The 18,909-nt window shown below is 43.8% G+C and overlaps 1 protein-coding gene across 4 annotated transcripts in view; it reads left to right on the forward strand.

Moving 5' to 3' along the window:
* Positions 1-1,763: 1,763 nt before the first annotated feature.
* Positions 1,764-18,909, forward strand: part of PAN3 (poly(A) specific ribonuclease subunit PAN3) — a 157,430-nt gene continuing 140,284 nt past the window's right edge. For all 4 annotated transcript variants that reach the window (XR_004054774.1, XM_030922461.1, XM_030922462.1 and 1 more), the window contains exon 1: positions 1,764-3,302. Coding sequence is in view for 3 of the 4 variants with exons in the window: in XM_030922461.1 (XP_030778321.1) it covers positions 2,327-3,302 (976 nt within the window). In the remaining variant the exon portion in view is untranslated. The remainder of the gene's footprint in view (positions 3,303-18,909) is intronic.

Consider the following 18,909-nt stretch of genomic DNA (forward strand, 5'->3'; position numbering starts at 1 on the left):
ACCTGGCTAATTTTTAAATTGCTTTGTAGAGACAGGGTCTTGTAGAGCTAGGTTCCCCAAGAGGGTCTTCAACTCCGGGTCTCAAGCGATCCTCTTGCCTTGGCTTCCTTCCAAAGCAGTGAGGTTACAGGTGTGAGCCACTGTGCCCTGCCATGTTGACTTTTAAAAACCCTGTAATAATTTCCAATTGTCCTCAAGTTCTTTTTTTTTTTTTTGAGATGGAATCTTGCTCTGTGGCCCAGGCTGGAGTGCAATGGTGGGATCTCACTGCAACCTCCACCTCCTGGGTTCAAGCGATTCTTCTGTCTCAGCCTCCCGAGTAGGTGGGATTACAGGCGTCTGCCACCACACCCAGCTAATTTTTGTATTTTGAGCAGAGGTGGGGTTTCACCATGTTGGCTGGTCTTGAACTCCTGACCTCGTAATTTGTTCGCCTCAGCCTCCCAAAGTGCTGGGATTACAGGTGTGAGCCACGGCACCCAGCCAAAAGTTCAATTCTTTAACATGGCCCTAGGACTTTTGTGAACTCTGCTCCATTCTCCACTGTCACTATATTCTAAAAATAAAAGCTGTTTGCTTTGCCTAGAATGTTCTTTGACTATACACTACCACTAGCAGCAATACTATTTTTTTTTCTTTTTCTTATGAGACAGAGTCTCACTCTGTCACCCAGGCTGGCGTACAATGTCAAGATCTCGGCTCACTGTAACCTCTGCTTCCTGGGTTCAAGTGATTCTGTGTCTCAGCCTCCCCAGTAGCTGGGATCACAGGTGCCCGCCACCACGCCCAGCTAATTTTTTTTGTATTTTTACTAGAGACCATGTTTCACCAGGTTGGCCAGGCTGGTCTCAAACTCCTGATCTCAGGTGATCCACCTGCCTTGGCCTCCCAAAGTGCTGGGATTACAGGCGTGAGCCACTGCACCTGGCCAATACTATTAGTGATAGCTACAACCTACAGGATTCTTATTGGGCATGGGATAGTTTATATACATTATTAGTTTATACTTTATGAAGTAGGTACTATTCTTATTCCAGGTGTACAGATAAGGTACAGAGAAATGAAGCAATTTATTGAGAGGAACACAGCTATTGAAGTGTAGCCACTTTAATCTGTTTCAATCCAGATCTGTCTGAATCCAACGATGTTCCCAAACTTGGAACATCAAAATATCAACTTTCTCCAAGAAGTATAACACGTTTAATATCCTCTAATAGCAAATGTGATAAGGTTAGCACTTAAAACATTGGTTTACAACGAACCTGTGTACTTGATGCCTCCCCAACCGGAAGATAAGCCACCTGAACTCACGTAAGGCATGTTGTTCATTTTTGCTTCCCCAGCTCCACAGTTACGTGTACCACAATTCCTGGTACACGTAATGGATGTTAATAAAGATTTGTTGAATAATCAAATAAGTGAAACTGCTTCTAAACAGAAAGCCATAATACAATGTTATTATCTTCGAATTTGGCTACAGAATATCACCAAGCTTACCAGTTTGTGATCTAGACTCCACTTTTCCCCATTTTTTCAGTGTGGTACTTTTGCTTACATCCATTCTTCTGTTGTCCGTTTGCCACGATTCCTTAAATACTTCCACCCCTCCTTTCCATAACAGCGATCTGCTGTTTGTGAACCTCTTTTACAAAGAAAAACTAGAATGTTACTTTTCCCTTCATACTAATTCTTTAAAATTTCTGAAAGCCTTTAACAGTGTATTAGCGCAAACATCAGAGATCGCTGAGATTAAAACTATCTTTTAAAAATGAATTTCAAATCAAGGCTAGGCTGATTGGAGAAAAGCAACCTAGTATATTTATAAAAGTCTTCCGGTGCTGCCTAAGCAGTGTCGTCCCAGGTGGCATCCTATTTTTCATAATTTACCGAAGGCCCTTGGTAATATAAATACAGAGAATAACAGGTGCTGCACTGAGCAGGGGGTCTATCTAAATCAACCTTTTTGGCTCTATATTTTGACAAAGGGCCAAGAGGTTAGCGTAATCGGTCCAGTAGTTCTCATTACCTTCGAGGGGAAGGGGAAAGAGGAGAGGGGGCGACGAAAGGAAGCGGGGAGAGGAAGTGTGGCAAACAGAAAATACTCTTCAGGTAGAGCCAGGGCTCGGCCGCGTCCCCAGGTGGCCCCTCCAAACGACCGTTTACGTTGTCAGTTTTCTCTTTTCAATGAAAAAAAAAATGACATCTGGCTTTTTAAGTAAGATAATATACGAATAAGGAAGGTGTCAGGTCTCGTGAGAACTTCGGCGCCCGCTCCGCATCCGGAACGCCATCGAGGACCGCCGGTCCAACCGCCGCCAGCTCGCGGATGCCCCCGGGGGCCCGACGCCGGCCAGGCTTCCCCTCGCGCTCCCGCTACCCACAAGCCCTCGCGTCTCGGCGCGCACGCGCAGCGGCGACGGCCGTCTCAGGAAGAGGAAAATGGAATAAACAACTCGGAGGAACCAGAGCGCGAGAGAGCGAGTGGAGGCAGAATTTAAAAATAAACCGGCCCCTCCGCCCTCCCCACCCGCTTGCCGCTGCCGCTCCCTCTTCCCCTGCCCGCGCCCTCGAAGTCCCCGTCTGGGCCCGCGCGCCCACCCCGTCGTCCCGCGCGGCCCCTTTAAGAAAAGAGAACGAGAGAGTGAGTGAGAGAGAATCCCAACTCTCCCCCTACCCTCCCTCCTTCTACCCCCTCCTCCCTCCCCTCTCCCCTCCCCCCTCTCCCCGGGCGGCTCCGGCTCCCCCAGCGGGACAGACCCACCCGCCCAGGCTTTTATCCGGCACCGGCAGCGTCTTCCTTTCCTCCCCCGTCTATGGTGGCGGCGGCGGCGACTCCTCGGGCGGCGGCGGAAGACGAGGCTGCGGTGTTGCCATGAACAGTGGCGGCGGCCTCCCGCCCCCCTCGGCCGCCGCCTCCCCTTCCTCCTCCTCGCTGGCGGCGGCGGTGGCGGTGGTGGCCCCGCCGGGGGTCGGGGGTGTCCCCGGCGGGGCGGCGGTAGGAGTGAAGCTAAAGTACTGCCGCTATTACGCTAAGGATAAGACTTGCTTCTACGGGGAGGAGTGTCAGTTCCTGCATGAGGACCCTGCCGCCGGGGCTGCCCCGGGCCTCGGCCTCCATAGCAACAGCGTCCCCCTGGCTCTGGCTGGTGCACCCGTGGCCGGCTTTCCGCCCGGAGCCGTCCCGGGCGGGGGAGCTGGGCCGTCCCCCGGGCCCAAGAAGCCGGACCTGGGGGACCCGGGGACAGGAGCCGCAGCCAGCGGAGGAGGCAGCAGCGGGGGACTCGATGGACCGCGGTTGGCAAGTGAGTGTGGTCCAGGCGGGGCGGGCCGCGCCGCGGCAGCAGAGGGCAGGCCTGGGTCCGGATGAGGCCCTGCTGCCAACGGGAGCTGAGCCCGGCCCGCGGGCTCCCTCCCTCACCTCCCAAGGCGGTCTGAGAGGCCTAGGCCGGGCCCGAGCCCTGCTTCCTTCTTCCTGCTTCCCCTCCCCACTGCCTTCGGCAGGCCGGGGAGCGAGGGGTGGTTGGGTTCCCGGGAACGTGGGTGGGAGGACTGGGGTGATGTGAGTGGGGGCGGGGAGGAAGGGGGATGGGCTGTGGCGTGCGGAGTGTGAGAAAGGGGGTGTCGTTTCCGGGGGGTGTGGAAAGGGGCTGGGTTTGCAGGCACATGTGTTTTGCGTGCCCTTGTGGAGTGGCGTCTGCAGAGTGTTGAGGTTCCCTAGTGGGGAGGGGTGTGTGTGTGTGGGTAGGGGGCGGGAGGTGAGGGGCGGGCTTAAGGCTTCGTGGAGTAGGTTGAAAGAACGGAAAAAGTTTGTAGAAGGCTTGCGGGAGAAAGGTTTTCCAGGCAGGAAATGCTTTCTAAGGATTAAGAGGGAGCGGACTGTCGCATTCAAAGTGTGCTCAGGTTTAATCGAGAGTTTAGAGTAGGGACTTCACAAAGACGCATTTCATCTGAGTTTCCCTGAAAGCTAGAATGCTGGGTGGTATCAGCTGGGATCCTGTCTTTTACAGCTTTGTATCAAGCAAACTCTTAGCATTGTGTCTTGAATGCATGTCATGTGCAGCCTCCGTTTATGTGCAATTGAGCTCTTGGGTGGGGACATCTTAAGGCTGTTTATGTTTCTTTTTCATTTGTTGCTTTTTTTTTTTTTTTTTGGAGACAGTCTCGCCCTGTCGCTCAGGCTGGAGTGCAGTTGCACGGTCTCAGTTCACTGCAACCTCCGCTTCCCGAGTCAAGCGATTCAGTTGCTTCTGCCTACGGAGTAGCTGGGACTACCGGCGCGCGTTACCACGCCCAGATAATTTTTTGTAGTTTTAGTTGAGATAGTGGTCTCGCTGTGTTGGCCAGGCTAGTCTCAAACTGCTGGCCTCAAGTGATCTGCCCTCCTCAGCCTCCCAGAGTGTGTTGTTATCTATTGATTTGCAGCTCGTTAGTTGCTAGTGGAGTTTACAATTACCACAAATGTGAATGTAATCTATTAGAAAATGTTGCCTTTATGAATAGAGCCGGTGCCTGATGTTCCTGTTTGGTTAGTATATTGAGCGTTTCTAAACCAAATAGGAGTCCTACTTTCCTGGAAATTACTGGAGAACTTTTAGATCTTAAAATAATCCGATAGGCAGTTCAATTTGTACATGAGAACGTTTTGTCTTTTTCTTAAACACTGTTAATGAATCTGATAGGAAGTTTTAGCATTTAATTGCTCTGTGAGGATTATTTCATATCTTCCCCGGGGTTTTGCTTTCTTGCTTTTTCTTTTGAGACAGGGTCTTCCTATGTTGCCTAAGCTGGTCTGGAACCCCTGGGCTCAAGCAGTCTTCCTGCCTGGGCCTCCCGAAGTGCTGGGATTACAGGAGTGAGGCACCATGCTGGGCCAAGTCCTTTTTTTTTCTTTTCTCCTTTCTCTCTTCTTTCTCTTTCTTTTATAAAAGTGTTTCATTTGTTGTGATGAGCTTGACTTTAATGAAGATATCTTTGCTGAGGCTGATAATGCTAAGAAAATTATTTTGTAAAATCAGATGTTTTGTAAAACAAATGGTTACTTATGGGTGGAATTTCATCACTTTTGAGCATCAACTTTGCATTTTCAGGGTAAACTTGCTGGATGTGTGAGTTGTGACTAAAGAGTAATGTTTGATTAGTAACCAATGACACTGAACAATAGTTTTCTTACTGACAGAAAGAGGCACTTTTTTTTTTTTTTTTTTTTTTTTTTTTTTTGAGACGGAGGCTTGCTCTGTCGCCCAGGCTGAAGTGCAGTGGTGCGATCTCAGCTCACAGCAACCTCTACCTCCCAGGTTCAAGCAATTCTCCTGCTTCAGCCTCCCAAGTAGCTGGGATTACAGGCATGCGCCACCACGACCGGCTTATTTTTGTATTTTTAGTGGGGGGGTGGGGTGAGGTGGGTTTTGCCGTGTTGGCCAGGTGGGTCTCAAACTCCTGACCTCAGGTGATCCTCCTGCCTCAGCCTCCCAAAGTGCTGGGATTACAGGTGTGAGCCACTGTGCTGGCCAGAAAGACGCACTTTTAAAAATGCTGGTGTTAGACTTCGTAAGTGATCTTTGTAGGATTTTCTTTTTAAAACCATCTTTTAAAGTTTTATCTATTTGTTAATTTTATTCGTGACAGACAGCTCTGACGATCTTTCTAGGATTTTTTTTTTTTTTTTTTGAGACGGAGTTTCGCTCTTGTTTCCGAGGGTGGAGTGCAATCTAGTGATCTCGGCTCACCGCAACCTTCGTCTCCCGGGTTCAAGAGATTCTCCTGCATCAGCCTCTCTAGTAGCCGGGATTACAGGCATGCGCCAGCACGCCCGGCTAATTTTGTATTTTTAGTAGAGAACAGGTTTTCTCCAAGTTGGTCAGGCTGGTCTCAAACTGGCGACCTCAGGTGATCCGCCTGCCTCGGCCTGTCAAAGTGCTGGGATTACTGCGCCAGCCACAGCGCCTGGCGGAGGATTTTCTAATTAACATACAATAGGTAGTAGAGTTGAGACTAGAAAGAAGACCCGATGTAAGCAGATGAAGATGGGAGGGGAAGGTAAATACCCTTAAGGTGGAGGAAAAAATATTAGCAGTGGCTCAAACACCTTAGGAAAATAATTGAGATATAGGAACTTGAGAGGACAGGCAGTTAATGCTGAAAAGGTATTTTAAAATTAATATTTTGTCACTTGTTAGTAAAAGTTGTCTGATTAAATAGTTGATTTATGTATTTGGATTCTGTGGTGTTTGCTTTAGCTTGACTGGCTGAAGCCTAAGGCTCCTCTTTTCTGTGATAGATTTCTTGGTATCTCTCAGTAATTCCTTATGGATGGCGATTTCTTCATAAGGAATCACAGCCTAGGTATTACTGAGAAATACCAGGGAATGGGAAATAATGTTGCTCAGGAATCAGGAAAAAAGGTTGTGTTGGTAATTGTGTGGCTTGTTTGAGTTTTTACACTTATTATTGTTCACTTTTTTTTGAGACAGAGTTTCACTCTTGTTGCCCAGACTGGAGTACAATGACAGGATCTCGGCTCACCGCAACCTCTATCTCCCGGGTTCAAGCGATTCTCCTACCTCAGCCTCCTGAGTAGCTGGGTTTACAGGCATGCATGCACCACTACGCCCGGCTAATTTTGTATTTTTATTAGAGACGGGGTTTCTCCATCTTGGCCAGGCCGGTCTTGATCTCCTGACCTCCGGTGATCCCCCTACCTCGGCCTCCCAAAGTGCTGGGATTACACGCGTGAGCCACCGTGCCCGGCCTATTGTTCACTGTTTAGACTACTTTCTACCTTTTACTGTATTCTTATTCAGTGTGTTTTGAGAGTATTGATCTGTTTGTTTATTTTAAAGAGATGATGTCTTGCTGTGTTGTCCAGGCTGGTTTTGAACTCCTGGGCTCTAGCAGTCTCCTGCCTTGACTTCTCAAAGCACTGGGATTATAGGTGTGAGCTACCACATCTGGCCTTCATTTGTTAATTAAGTGTATGAGGCAATTAAAATAGACGGCACTTTTTTGTTTTTTTTTGTTTTTTTTGAGACGGGGACCACAGGCACTGGCTACCAAGCCCCTCTAATTATTTTGTATTTTTGGTAGAGATGAGGTTTCCCCATGTTGCCCAGGCCGGTCTCAAACTTCTGGGCTCAAAGCGATGTGCCCACCCTGTGAGCCACCATATACACCATAGTTTAGTGTTTTTAATTTCCATGTTTGTGGGTTTTGATTGAATTATTTGACAACAAAAGAAGCAAAAGATTTAATATAGAAGTACAAATTTCTGGTTTCCCTTTAAGGACATCTCTTACCTGTGTTGGAATTAGGGCTGCTGATCCAGAGCATAATTCTCTCCATTTTGACTCATTCCCTAACTGGATGAATTTTATATCTAGGCATTTGAGGTTCTGAGCCTGACTTTAGCACTTCACATTTGCAGAATTGTTTTTGTTTTGTTGGTGTTTCAGATAGGGTTAAAACCTTGCAGGTGGGTGCATGAGAAAACTTTATTCTTATTTTGCAGCCATTGGAAAACTGAAGCACAAAGGCTTTTTCTTAATACACTTAGTTGCAATGATGTTTCAACCTTAAAGGAAACCGTAATTTAGTTTAGTGTTTTTTTCTTTTTTTGACGAGGGGGTTGGGGGTTCTTGCTATGTTGTCTAGGTTGGACTGCAACTGCTGGGCTCAAGTGATCCTAGCATCTCAGCCTCTTAAGTAGCTGGTACTACAGGTGTGCCACACCATGCCTAACTTACTTAACATTTCGTGTTTCTGTTAGTCTTGGGATTTTTCTAAGGCTTGAGAGTGATTTGATTTGTATTCTACTGCATTATCGATTCTTGACATTTAATGATGTAATTCTAATATTTTCAACTGGCTAGATTTTCAAAATGGCTTTAATCTTCAAAGTGCACAGTTTTTAGCAGGTAAAATATTTATTATGCCAATATTTGTATTTTATGTACATTATTTGAAACCCACTAGTTTTAATCTACCAAAATACACTTTTCAGTTCCACTAATGTGGTTACTAGTGAATAAGACATGTTTCAGACAGAATCCTGGCTCTTTGACTAGCTTTGTGATTGAGTGAAGTTTTAACCTTTAAGCCTCAGTTTTTCTCATCTTGAAAATGGGAATGTTATGAGAATTGCATGGCATTGCATACACATATTGAGGTTTCAGTCTTAGTTGTTGCTATTATTAAATATTAGTATAAGTTAACCTCTATATTTCCTTTCTTCTCCAAATTTTTGAGGGCATACATTGAAGACCAGTAAAGTAGCTACAGATTGTTGGATTGTGATTGTCTGTCCAAATGGAGGAGGGCAGTGCCATGGATAACTTGAAGTTCAAATGGTAACTTTGGAGTATATAACGTGTGGTGTGTGGCAAAGCTGTTTTTGTTTAAGCCACGACTAGCCTTTACATCCCACAAACCTATACTAAGTGACAGAAAAGTGAGTACTGGTAATTTGCCGTTAGGATAGCTGGCCTAGGTTTAAACATTTTTGTTGGAATAATACACTAAGTATATCACAAAGACTATATATTCATTTCACTCATCTAATATTCTGCTTCCAAGGTGGTAGGCTCTGATTTAGGTGATAGGAACGACAACAACAAAAAACATAATTCAGCTCTAATGGAGTTTATATTCTAGTGAGGCTATAAAAATCTATAAGGTAACATTTGGTTTCGGTAAGGTTTTTTTTTTGAGACGGAATCTCGCGCTCTGTCATCCAGGCTGGAGTGCATTGGCGCAATTTTGGCACACTGCAGCCTCCACCTCCCAGGTTCCAGTGATTCTCAATACTCATGTCTCAGCCTCCTGAGTAGCTGGGATTACAGGCTTGCGCCACCACGCCCACCTAATTTTTATATTTTTAGTAGAGATGGGGGTTTTGCCATGTTGGCCAGGCTGGTCTTGAACCCCTAACTTCAAGTGATCCACCTGCCTTAGCCTCCCAAAGTGCTGGGATTGCAGATGTGAGCCACCGTGCCTGGCCCTGAGTTTTTAAATGATGAAAGGTATACTTTTTTGGTAAAAATTTACATTGGAATAGAATTGTATAAAGTCAAAATCAGTCTCCTCATCTTTTTGCCCAAGATTAATCATTATTAATAGTCTGTGTGTTTAGATCTTTTCTACACATTGTATGGTGTAGACATATATCTAGTATATATATTAAAATATATATTTTAATGTATATATTTCTCTCTCTCTCTCTCTCTTTCTCTGTCTGTCTCTGTCTCTCTGTCTCTCTCTCTCTCTCTCTCTCATCAGTTTGTGTTGCCAAAATAAAATATCATAGGCTGGGTGGTTAACTTCCCACCACTCCTCCCCACATATACCAGGAACTTGAGTGGCTAGGTGGTTTAAACAACAGAAATGTGTTTTCTCACACTTTCAGAGGTTGGAAGTCCCAGATGAGGAGTTGGGTTCCTGGTGAGGGCTCTCTCCTGGCTATATTATCTAGGTATGTGAGCACCCAAACCTAGGTGATATAGCCTACTGCATGCTAGGTGATATGGTATATAACCTGTTGCTTCTAGGCCACAAACGTGTACAGCCTGTTACTGTACTGAATACTTTGGGCAGTGGTAATACAAAGGTAAGTATTTGTGTATTAAAACATTTAAACAGGCCAGGCGCGGTGGCTCACACCTGTAATCTCAATACTTTGAGAGACGGAGGCAGGCGGATCACGAGGTCAAGAGATAGAGATCATCCTGACCAACGTGGAGAGAAAGCCTGTCTTTACTAAAAATATAAAAAATTGGCCGGGCGCGGTGGCTCAAGCCTGTAATCCCAGCGCTTTGGGAGGCCGAGACGGGCGGATCGCGAGGTCAGAAGATCGAGACCATCCTGGCTAACATGGTGAAACCCCGTCTCTACTAAAAAATACAAAAAACTAGCCGGGTGAGGTGGCGGGCGCCTGTAGTCCCAGCTACTCGGGAGGCTGAGGCAGGAGAATGGCGGGAACCCGGGAGGCGGAGCTTGCAGTGAGCTGAGATCCGGCCACTGCACTCCAGCCCGGGCGACAGAGCGAGACTCCGTCTCAAAAAAAAAAAAAAAAAAAAAAAAAAAAAAAAAAAAAAATTAGCTGGGCGTGGTGGCGCACGCCTATAGTCCCAGCTACTCGGGAGGCTGAGGCAGGAAGAATTGCTTGATCCCAGGAGGCGGAGGTTGCAGGGTTGGAGCAACCCGAGATCGTGCCACTGCACTCCAGCCTGGTGACAAAGCAGGACTCTGTCTCAAGAAAAAAAAAAGAAAAAAGAAAAAAAATAGAAAAGGTACAGTAAAAATACAGTGTTACAGTTTTATGTGATCACTGTCATACATTTGGTCTGTTATCGACTCAAACGTTGTTACTAACATCAATATATGTTTGTGTCTCGCTTCAGGACTTAGTAATTAGTACTGGACTGAAATTTTGATTTTATTGCGGTGTCTTACAAAATAAAAGTAGCCTTTGGCTAGTCATTTGGTCTGTGCGAAAATACATTTCTTTGCAGATGGTCTCCATTTTGAATTTGCAATTCATTTGTCAGAATGTAGCCCCATCCATAAGTCAAGGAACATCTAGATTTACAGTGATTCGACTTCCAGTTTTTGACTTTAGGATGAGTTTATTCAGGCATTAAATGCATTTTTGACATAACAGTACTTTAGACTTAAAATAGTTACATACCAATAAAACCCTTGTTAAGTAGAAGCTATTGTTAAGTTGAAAATGCATTTAATTCACCTAACCTATCGAACATCATAGCTTAGCCTAGCCTACCTTAAATATGCTCAGAATACTTAACACTAGTTACAGTTGGGCAAAATTACCTGACAGCACAGTATACTCTATCAGTTGTTTATCCTCCTAATTGAGTGGTTCACTGGGAGCTGTAGCCTGCTGCCATAGTGCAACTTTGTGACAGAGGTGTGATACCACGAATCACTAACTAACCTGGGAAAACGTTAAACCTCAGAATTTGAAATATGGTTTCTACTGAATTCATACCGTTTTTCACATCATCATAAAGTCAAACCATCATAGTCAGTTTGGAATTGTCTGTGTAAGTAAGGACGTGCTGATCTCACTAATCCTGGCTGAGTCAGTTGGCATGTAGGTAATAGCCCTCTTCCCTGAAAAAAGCTTTGTCTTTTCTGATGCCTCTTTTGGCATTATCTCTCTTGCTTTTTCTGTAAAAAAATAAAGATACTGTTCCTCTTTTTCTAAAGCTGTTTGATTTTTTTTTTCTTTTCTTTTTGAGACAAAGTCTTGTTCTGTTTCCCATGCTGGAGTGCAGTGGTGTGATCACAGCTCTTAGCAGTCTCAACCTGCTGGGCTCAAGCAATTCTACCTCAGCCTCCCAAGTAGCTGAGACTATAGGCGTGAGCCACTATGCCCAGCTCATTTTAAAATTTTCTATAGAGATGAGGTCTCCCTGTGTTTCCCAGGCTGTTCTCTAACTCCTGGGCTCAAGTGATCCTCTTGTCTCGGCCTCTGAGAATGTTGGAATTAAAGACGTGAACCACCACACCCTGCCTAAAGCTAGTTTTAAATTATAGCGTGTGTGTGTGTGTTTAGAGATGGGGTCTTGCTCATTTGCCCAGGCTGGAGTGCTATGGTACAATCATAGCTCACTGCAGCCTTGAACTCCTGGGCCCTAGCAATTCTCTTGCCTCAGTCCACTGAGTAGCTGGGACTACAGGCATGTATCACCATGCCTGGTTATACATTTTTAATATTAAAAAAATGCCACTGTCAGAAAAATAAGAACAGTTTCTTGTTTTTGGAATTAGAAATGTAATACGTGCACAAGTTAAACATTTAAATAGCACAAAAGGGTACACAGTGAAAAACAGCCTCCTTCCCTCCCAGTTACCTGATCCCTGCCTCCCAAAGACAGTCACTCTTTCTAGCTTATTTGGGGTAGCCATTGACAAATATTCTTTGCCTGTACTATTAGTCTTATGTTTATATTTCTCTACATCTAACACATTAACACACATATATACACATGTGCATGAGTGCACACCTGGAAGCCTTATGCACTTTGAATTTTCTTACCTAATGGCTTATCTTGTAGTTTGTTCCACATTCACACATAGAAATCTACCTTATTCTTTTTCATGGCTGTGTAAATAATCCATTATATGTTTATATTATTAGATTCTTTATAATGGATATTTCAGCTGTTTATAGTCTTGCTATTACAAATGTTGCCACAAAGTTATATTTTAATGTATTATGTGTATTTATTTACATATACATTTACACAAATATGTGATATATACTTAAGGAGCATATAGAGTCTTCAGTAATTTGGTTCACACTTGATACATTAAACAAGTCACTGTGTGACTCATACCTGTAATCCCAGTAATTTGGAAGGCTGAGACAGGAAGATTGCTTGAGCTCAGAAGTTCGAGACCAGCCTGGGCAATGTAGTGAGACTCTGTTTCTACTAAAAATAAAAAAAAATTAGCAATGCTTGGTGGCGCACCTGTAGTCCCAGCCACTCAGGGGGCTGATGTGAGAGGATTGCTCGAACCCAGGAGACCTGGGAGATAGAGGATGCAGTGAGCTGTGATCACGCCACTGCCCTCCAACAAGACCCTGTCTCCAAAAAGAGAAAAAAACAAAACAAAACAAAAACCCACTGTATTTATATACTATTGGTTGAAAATAAGATACTTGAAATATTCATTCGTATCTGCCTCAGTAAAATTTTTCTCCTCAATGGCTAACATATCTAGAGATAGTTATATAAATCACATCTTTGATACCATAAGTTGATATTTGTAAGTAGCCTAGTAGTCGCTGGAAAGTTTCATTTGTGTATGTAATAAAATTATGTTGTTACTGATTATTTACTAGTCGATCTACATTCATGTTTTGTTTGTTTTGCTTTGTTTTTTAGAGGTCTTGCTCTGTTACCCAGGCTATAGTGCAGTGGCACACTCGTAGCTTACTGCATGCACCCTTGAACTCTTGGGCTCAAGTTATCCTCTTGCCTCAGCCTCCTTAATAGTTAAGTCTACAGGGCCATGCAACCACACTTGGCTAATTTTTAAAATTTTCTGTAGAGACAGGGTCTTGCTACGTTGCCCAGACTGGTCTTGAACTCCTGGCCTCAAGTTAACCTTTCACCTCAGTCTGCCAAAGTGTTGTGCTGGGATTACAGGCATAAGCCACCGTGCCAAGCCTACATTGTTTATATAGATACCTTATGCTGCTTTTAGAAGTATCAGAGCAATTATATAGTTGGAAAAAGCTGGAAAGGACTTTATATATCTCTATTTTAACTTTCTTAATTTGCTCCTCTATTTCTAAGTTTACTCTGCTGTAATACTGATGTTCCTGAATTTGATGGTATACTTGATTGAGAGATGAGATCACGGTGAAGATAAGTCAGTTTTTATGGTTCATAGATGCTGGGGCAGTATGTCAGCTATCTCTGAGGAAGAGCCCCCTTGATACATGATGGGACAGGGAATCTTCTGCCTACTCCCAAAACTTTGAAAAATTAGTAAGGCAGCATTTAAAGAAAATTTTTAGCAAGGTCCTCAGATATGATATATATTATAAAAAGGTTTAATGTGGGCTGGGCGCTGTGACTCATGCCTGTAATCCCAGCACTTTGGGAGTCCGAGGTGGGCAGATCACGAGGCCAGGAGATCAAGACCATCCTGGCTAACAGGATGAAACCCCGTCTCTACTAAAAATACAAAAAATTAGCCGGGCGTGGTGGTGGGCACCTGTAGTCACAGCTACTTGGGAGGCTGAGGCAGGAGAATGACGTGAACCTGGGAGGCGGAGCTTGCAGTGAGCCAAAATCATGCCACTGCCCTCCAGCCTGGGCGACAGAGCGAGACAGCGTCTCAAAAAAAAAAAAAAGCTTTAATGTATATAGGTAATATCTTTGAAAAACTAGATTATGACAAACATTCAGCTTAGTGTAATTTGGGCTGATAATAAATGGAGATTAATTCATTTAATTGGTTAGAAAACATTTATTGAGTGTTTACTCTGTTAGGTACTGTTTTAGGTTCTTAGGATATCTTAGTGAACAAAACAGATTAAAGAAAAATCGCTTCCTTGGTGGACCTTACATTTTAATGGGTAAGGCAAACTGTATTTATAAATATAACCGCAGTAATTGTATAGTATGTTAAAAGATGACAAGTCCTACTAAAAACAAAAGGGTAATAGAGTAAGAGGCAATGGCAGTGTAGGAATAAGGTTGTTATAGAATGAAATAGGAATATCAAGGTAAACCTCATTGTGGTTGAAACTTGAGTGTAGACTGGAGAATGATAGCCAAGCCAGTCATCAGGAGAAAGAGTATCTCAGGCAGAGGAATAGAAGGCTAATAGGTTGGTGTGGAGCAAGGAACAGGGAAGAATTAGGATTTTTGCTTTTATTTTGTGTCAAAAGGAGTGATAGGATCTAAGGTTTTAAAAGAGTTCTGTGCGCCGGGCGCAGTGGCTCACGCCTGTAATCCCAGTACTGTGGGAGGCTGAGGCGGGCAGATCACGAGGTCAGGAGATCGAGACCATCCTGGCTAACATAGTGAAACCCTGTCTGTACTAAAAATACAAAAAATTAGCTGGGCATGGTGGCGGGCACCTGTAGTCCCAGCTATTTGGGAGGCTGAGGCAGGAGAATGGCATGAACCTGGGAGGCGGAGCTTGCAGTGAGCTGAAATTGTGCCACTGCACTCCAGCCTGGGTGACAGAGTGAGACACTATCTCAAAAAAAAAAAAAAAAAAGAAGTTCTGTGATAAGAGGGGAGGGTAGGAGAGAATTTAGGAGATTATTTGCAATAATCCAGCAAGAGATGATGGTGGTTTAGGCAGGTTACAGCACTGAACGTGGCAAGAACTAGTCAGATTTTAGATATATTTTCCAGGTAGAACCAGTATAATTTCACATTGAATGTAGGGTATTGGAGAGAGGAGTTAAGGTTTGGTTTCAAGAGTGGAAGGTTATGGATGGACTTGATGCCAGCTGAGATGAGGAAGGCTGCAGACAGAGCAAATATGGGAGAGCAGATCAGGAGTTTGGTTTTGAATATGTTACTTTGAGAGATATATTAGCCATTGAAGTGGACATTTTGAGGAGGTGGGTAGATAGGAGCCTGGAGTTCTCGAGAGAGATTAGGACTGGAGATGATAAACTTCAAGTCTTCAGTGTATACGTGGCATTTAAAGTCATGGAACGGTATGAATTCGCCAAGGAATATAGTTTCTGTAAGAATTTGGGAAACACAAATCTATTGATAAATCAGTAGGCTATTTTCTTTTTCCCAGGAGAAAGAAAGAATAGGTAAGTAACATTTGGGTTCTATGTATGTGCCAGTCATGCCATATGTATATTTGCGTACACTATCCCATCACATTTAATAACTATTTCATGAGACAGATACTGTTTTCATTTGGCAGGTTAAAACTAGCACTTAAAAGAAGACTAATTTTAATAAGCAAACAATTAAAAATCCTCTCTGTCCCTTGCTATATGACCTTAAGAAATTGAAGTCAGAGGCCGGGCACTGTGGCTCATGCCTGTAATCCCAGTACTTTGGAAGGGTGAGGGGGGTGGATCACCTTAGGTCAGGAGTCTGAGACCAACGTGGCCAACCTGGTGAAACCCTGTCTTTACTAAAGACACAAAAATTAGCTGGGCCTGATGGTGGGCGCCTGTAATCCCAGCTACTCAGGAGGCTGAGGCAAGAGAATCCCTTGAACCCAGGAGGTGGAGGTTGCAGTGAGCCGAGATGGCGCCATTGCACTCCAGCTTGGTCAACAAGAGTGAAACTGCGTCAAAAACAAAAAAACAAGAACCAAAAAACTATATGTCTTTTTTTTTTTTTTTTTAAATTGAGTCCTTTTGTGAGATGAACATTCAATCTTGGCTAGATTATTCTAATTAGCTACTCTTATATGGTTGGTTAGCATGGAGCTAAAGATAAATGTCCTGTTTAAAAAAATGACAGCCCGGCCGGGCGCAGTGGCTCAAGCCTGTAATCCCAGCACTTTGGGAGGCCAAGATGGGCAGATCATGAGGTCAGGAGATCGAGACCATCCTGGCTAACGTGGTGAAACCCTGTCTCTACTAAAAAATACAAAAAACTAGCCGGGCGAGGTGGCGGGCACCTGTAGTCCCAGCTACTCGGGAGGCTGAGGCGGGAGAATGGCGTAAACCCGGGAGGCGGAGCTTGCAGTGAGCTGAGATCCGGCCACTGCACTCCAGCCTGGGTGACAGAGCGAGACTCTGTCTCAAAAAAAAAAAAAAATGACAGCCCTTCAGAAAACTCTGGCAGTTTACAGAAGAAATACAAATGGCCAGTAGGTATATAGAAGTTCCTAACAAGTGAATAAAAGAAAATTAAAACTGGCATTCACTTATTTATGTATCTTTTACCTTTCAAGTTGATAAGAGCACAAAGGTTGCTGATACCTAGTGTTTGTGTTGGTATGTGTGGGGAAAGACACTCTGGTATGACACTTTTAGAGGTCAGTATTCATTAAAATTTAAGACGTCCACATCCTTTGGCACAATTGTTAGACTCATTCTACGGAAACACAGGATATATGTACAGAGTTATTCACAGCAGCTGATCTGAGGTAGTGAAAAGTTGAAAATAGTGAAATTCCCGTTAATAAGGGTGTTATCCATATAGCAGGACATCATACAGCAGGAAAAACAAGCAAGAATTTTATATACAGACAAGATGCTTAAACTATATTAATAAATAGGAAGAAGAAGTTATAACACAGTATGTGTAATATGCCCCCCCCCTTTTTTTTTTGTGATGGAGGCTCGCTCTGTTGCCAGGCTGGAGTGCAATGGCGTGATCTCAGCTCACTGCAACCTCTGCATCCTGGGTTCAAGCGATTGCCCAGCCTTAGCCTCCTGAGTAGCTGGGTAAATTACAGGCACCCGCCCCCATGCCTGGCTAATTTTTGTATTTTTTTAGTAGAGACGGGGTTTCACCATGTTGGCCAGGATGGTCTCGATCTCTTGACCTTGTTATCCTCCCACCTTGGCCTCCCAAAGTGCTGTAATTACAGGTGTGAGCCACCGTGCCTGGCCGTAATACACTTTAAAAAGATATGTAAGAAGAAAAGATCTAGAGACAGCACTGAGTTGTTAATGTTAGTATTTCTGTGGTGGCATGATGGGAAACTTTTGATTTCTACATTTCTGAATCTTTTTTCCTCAAGTCTTTTATAATCAGAAAAAGAATCAGTAAAGATAACTAACATACACACATACAGAAGATGAACCCAAACCCAACCCTCCAGAAGCTAGCATACTACCAGATTTAGCAAAATAATTGGAAATGCATGTGGTTTGCTAGTTTTTCCAAAATTCAACATTAGCCTTCTGAGCTCATCCATGGATTTGGATCATCTTAAACTGATGCTTTATATGACAAGCTGGTTTTAGAAATAAAATTTTCTGTTATTCCTAGCCACATTACTGAGAAAACAATAATGGAAAACTTTTTAGGCCATTTATTGCTTTATTGGCAGCTTTCGATTGTGTAGAAAATAGTAATTATCTTGGCATAGATGTCAAACTAAAATTGCTTTTTATTTTTCAGTGAGCATTCAGATTGATGATACTAAATAGCTTCACCCAAGAGCCCAATTTATTTAGTTGTTGATGCTCAAGTTTGTAGCAAGTTCATCTTGGAATGCCTGTAGTATTGCAGTCCTCCCCAGAATCAGCTGTTTTTACCAGAGTCTTACTGCACTGCAGTTCCTTTCTGATTGAAGAGGCTAAGTAATAATGTATATCATAAACATGTTCAGGTCAAAACAGTGTACTGGATACACTCCAGTGAAACAGTTGGATCTCAGCTGGTACTTGTCGTTAAGCCACTTGATTCATCTGAAATTTCTGTTTCAGGATTTTTTTTTTCCTTACTATAGGCATTGCTGTGGCTATCTTAGTGTTGACAAGTATGATAACTTCCTTAAGAGCCAGTTTGCCAGATAAACTTAGCAGTTTGTATTTATTTATTTATTTATTTTGAGACAGAATTTCGCTCTTGTCGCCCAGGCTGGAGTACAATGGCGCGATTTCGGCTCGCTGCAACCTTTGTCTCTAGGGTTCAAGCGAGTCTCCCGCCTCAGCCTCCCAAGTAACTGGGATTACAGGTGCCCACTGCCACGCTCAGCTAATTTTTTGTATTTTTAGTAGAGACAGAGTTTCGCCATGTTAGGCAGGCTGGTCTTGAACTCCTGACCTCAGGTGATCCACCCACTTTAGCCTCCCAAAGTGCTAGGATTACAGGTGTGAGCCACCACACCTGGCTTGACTTTGCAGTTTTTAAAACAATGTTAACTTTCCTCCCTGGAGGTCTGATATCTCTGCAGGTAACTCACTGTTCACTAAATGACATAGTATGTGTGTTATCTGGGCACTGACTAGAGAACGTAATTTAATTATTAAACATATGTTGAACATTTCTGTGCTAGGTATCGTATAGATATTGGGGAATACAAAGGTGTGTCAGACCAGGCTCAGTGGCTCACACCTGTAATCCCAGCACTTCGGGGCTTGAGGTCAGGAGTTTGAGACCAGCCTGGCCAACATAGTGAAACCCCGTCTCTACCAAAAATACAAAAAAATTAGCCAGGCGTAGTGGCATGTATCTGTAGTCTCAGCTACTCGGGAGGCTGAGGAAGGAGATTTGCATGAACCCGGGAGGTGGAGGCTGCAGTGAGCTGAGATGGTGCCACTGCACTCCAGCCTGGGCAACAGAGTGAGATTCCATCTCAAAAAATAAATAAATAAATAAAAAGCAAAGATGTATCAGACATGGCCCTGGTCATTTGTGAGTGCATAGATTAATAAAGGAGTTTGACATTATAAATTATGACATAGTATGGTATATATACACATCTCATATA

The sequence above is a fragment of the Rhinopithecus roxellana genome, chromosome 18, assembly GCF_007565055.1.
Source record: "Rhinopithecus roxellana isolate Shanxi Qingling chromosome 18, ASM756505v1, whole genome shotgun sequence".
NCBI classification, from domain to species: domain Eukaryota; kingdom Metazoa; phylum Chordata; class Mammalia; order Primates; family Cercopithecidae; genus Rhinopithecus; species Rhinopithecus roxellana.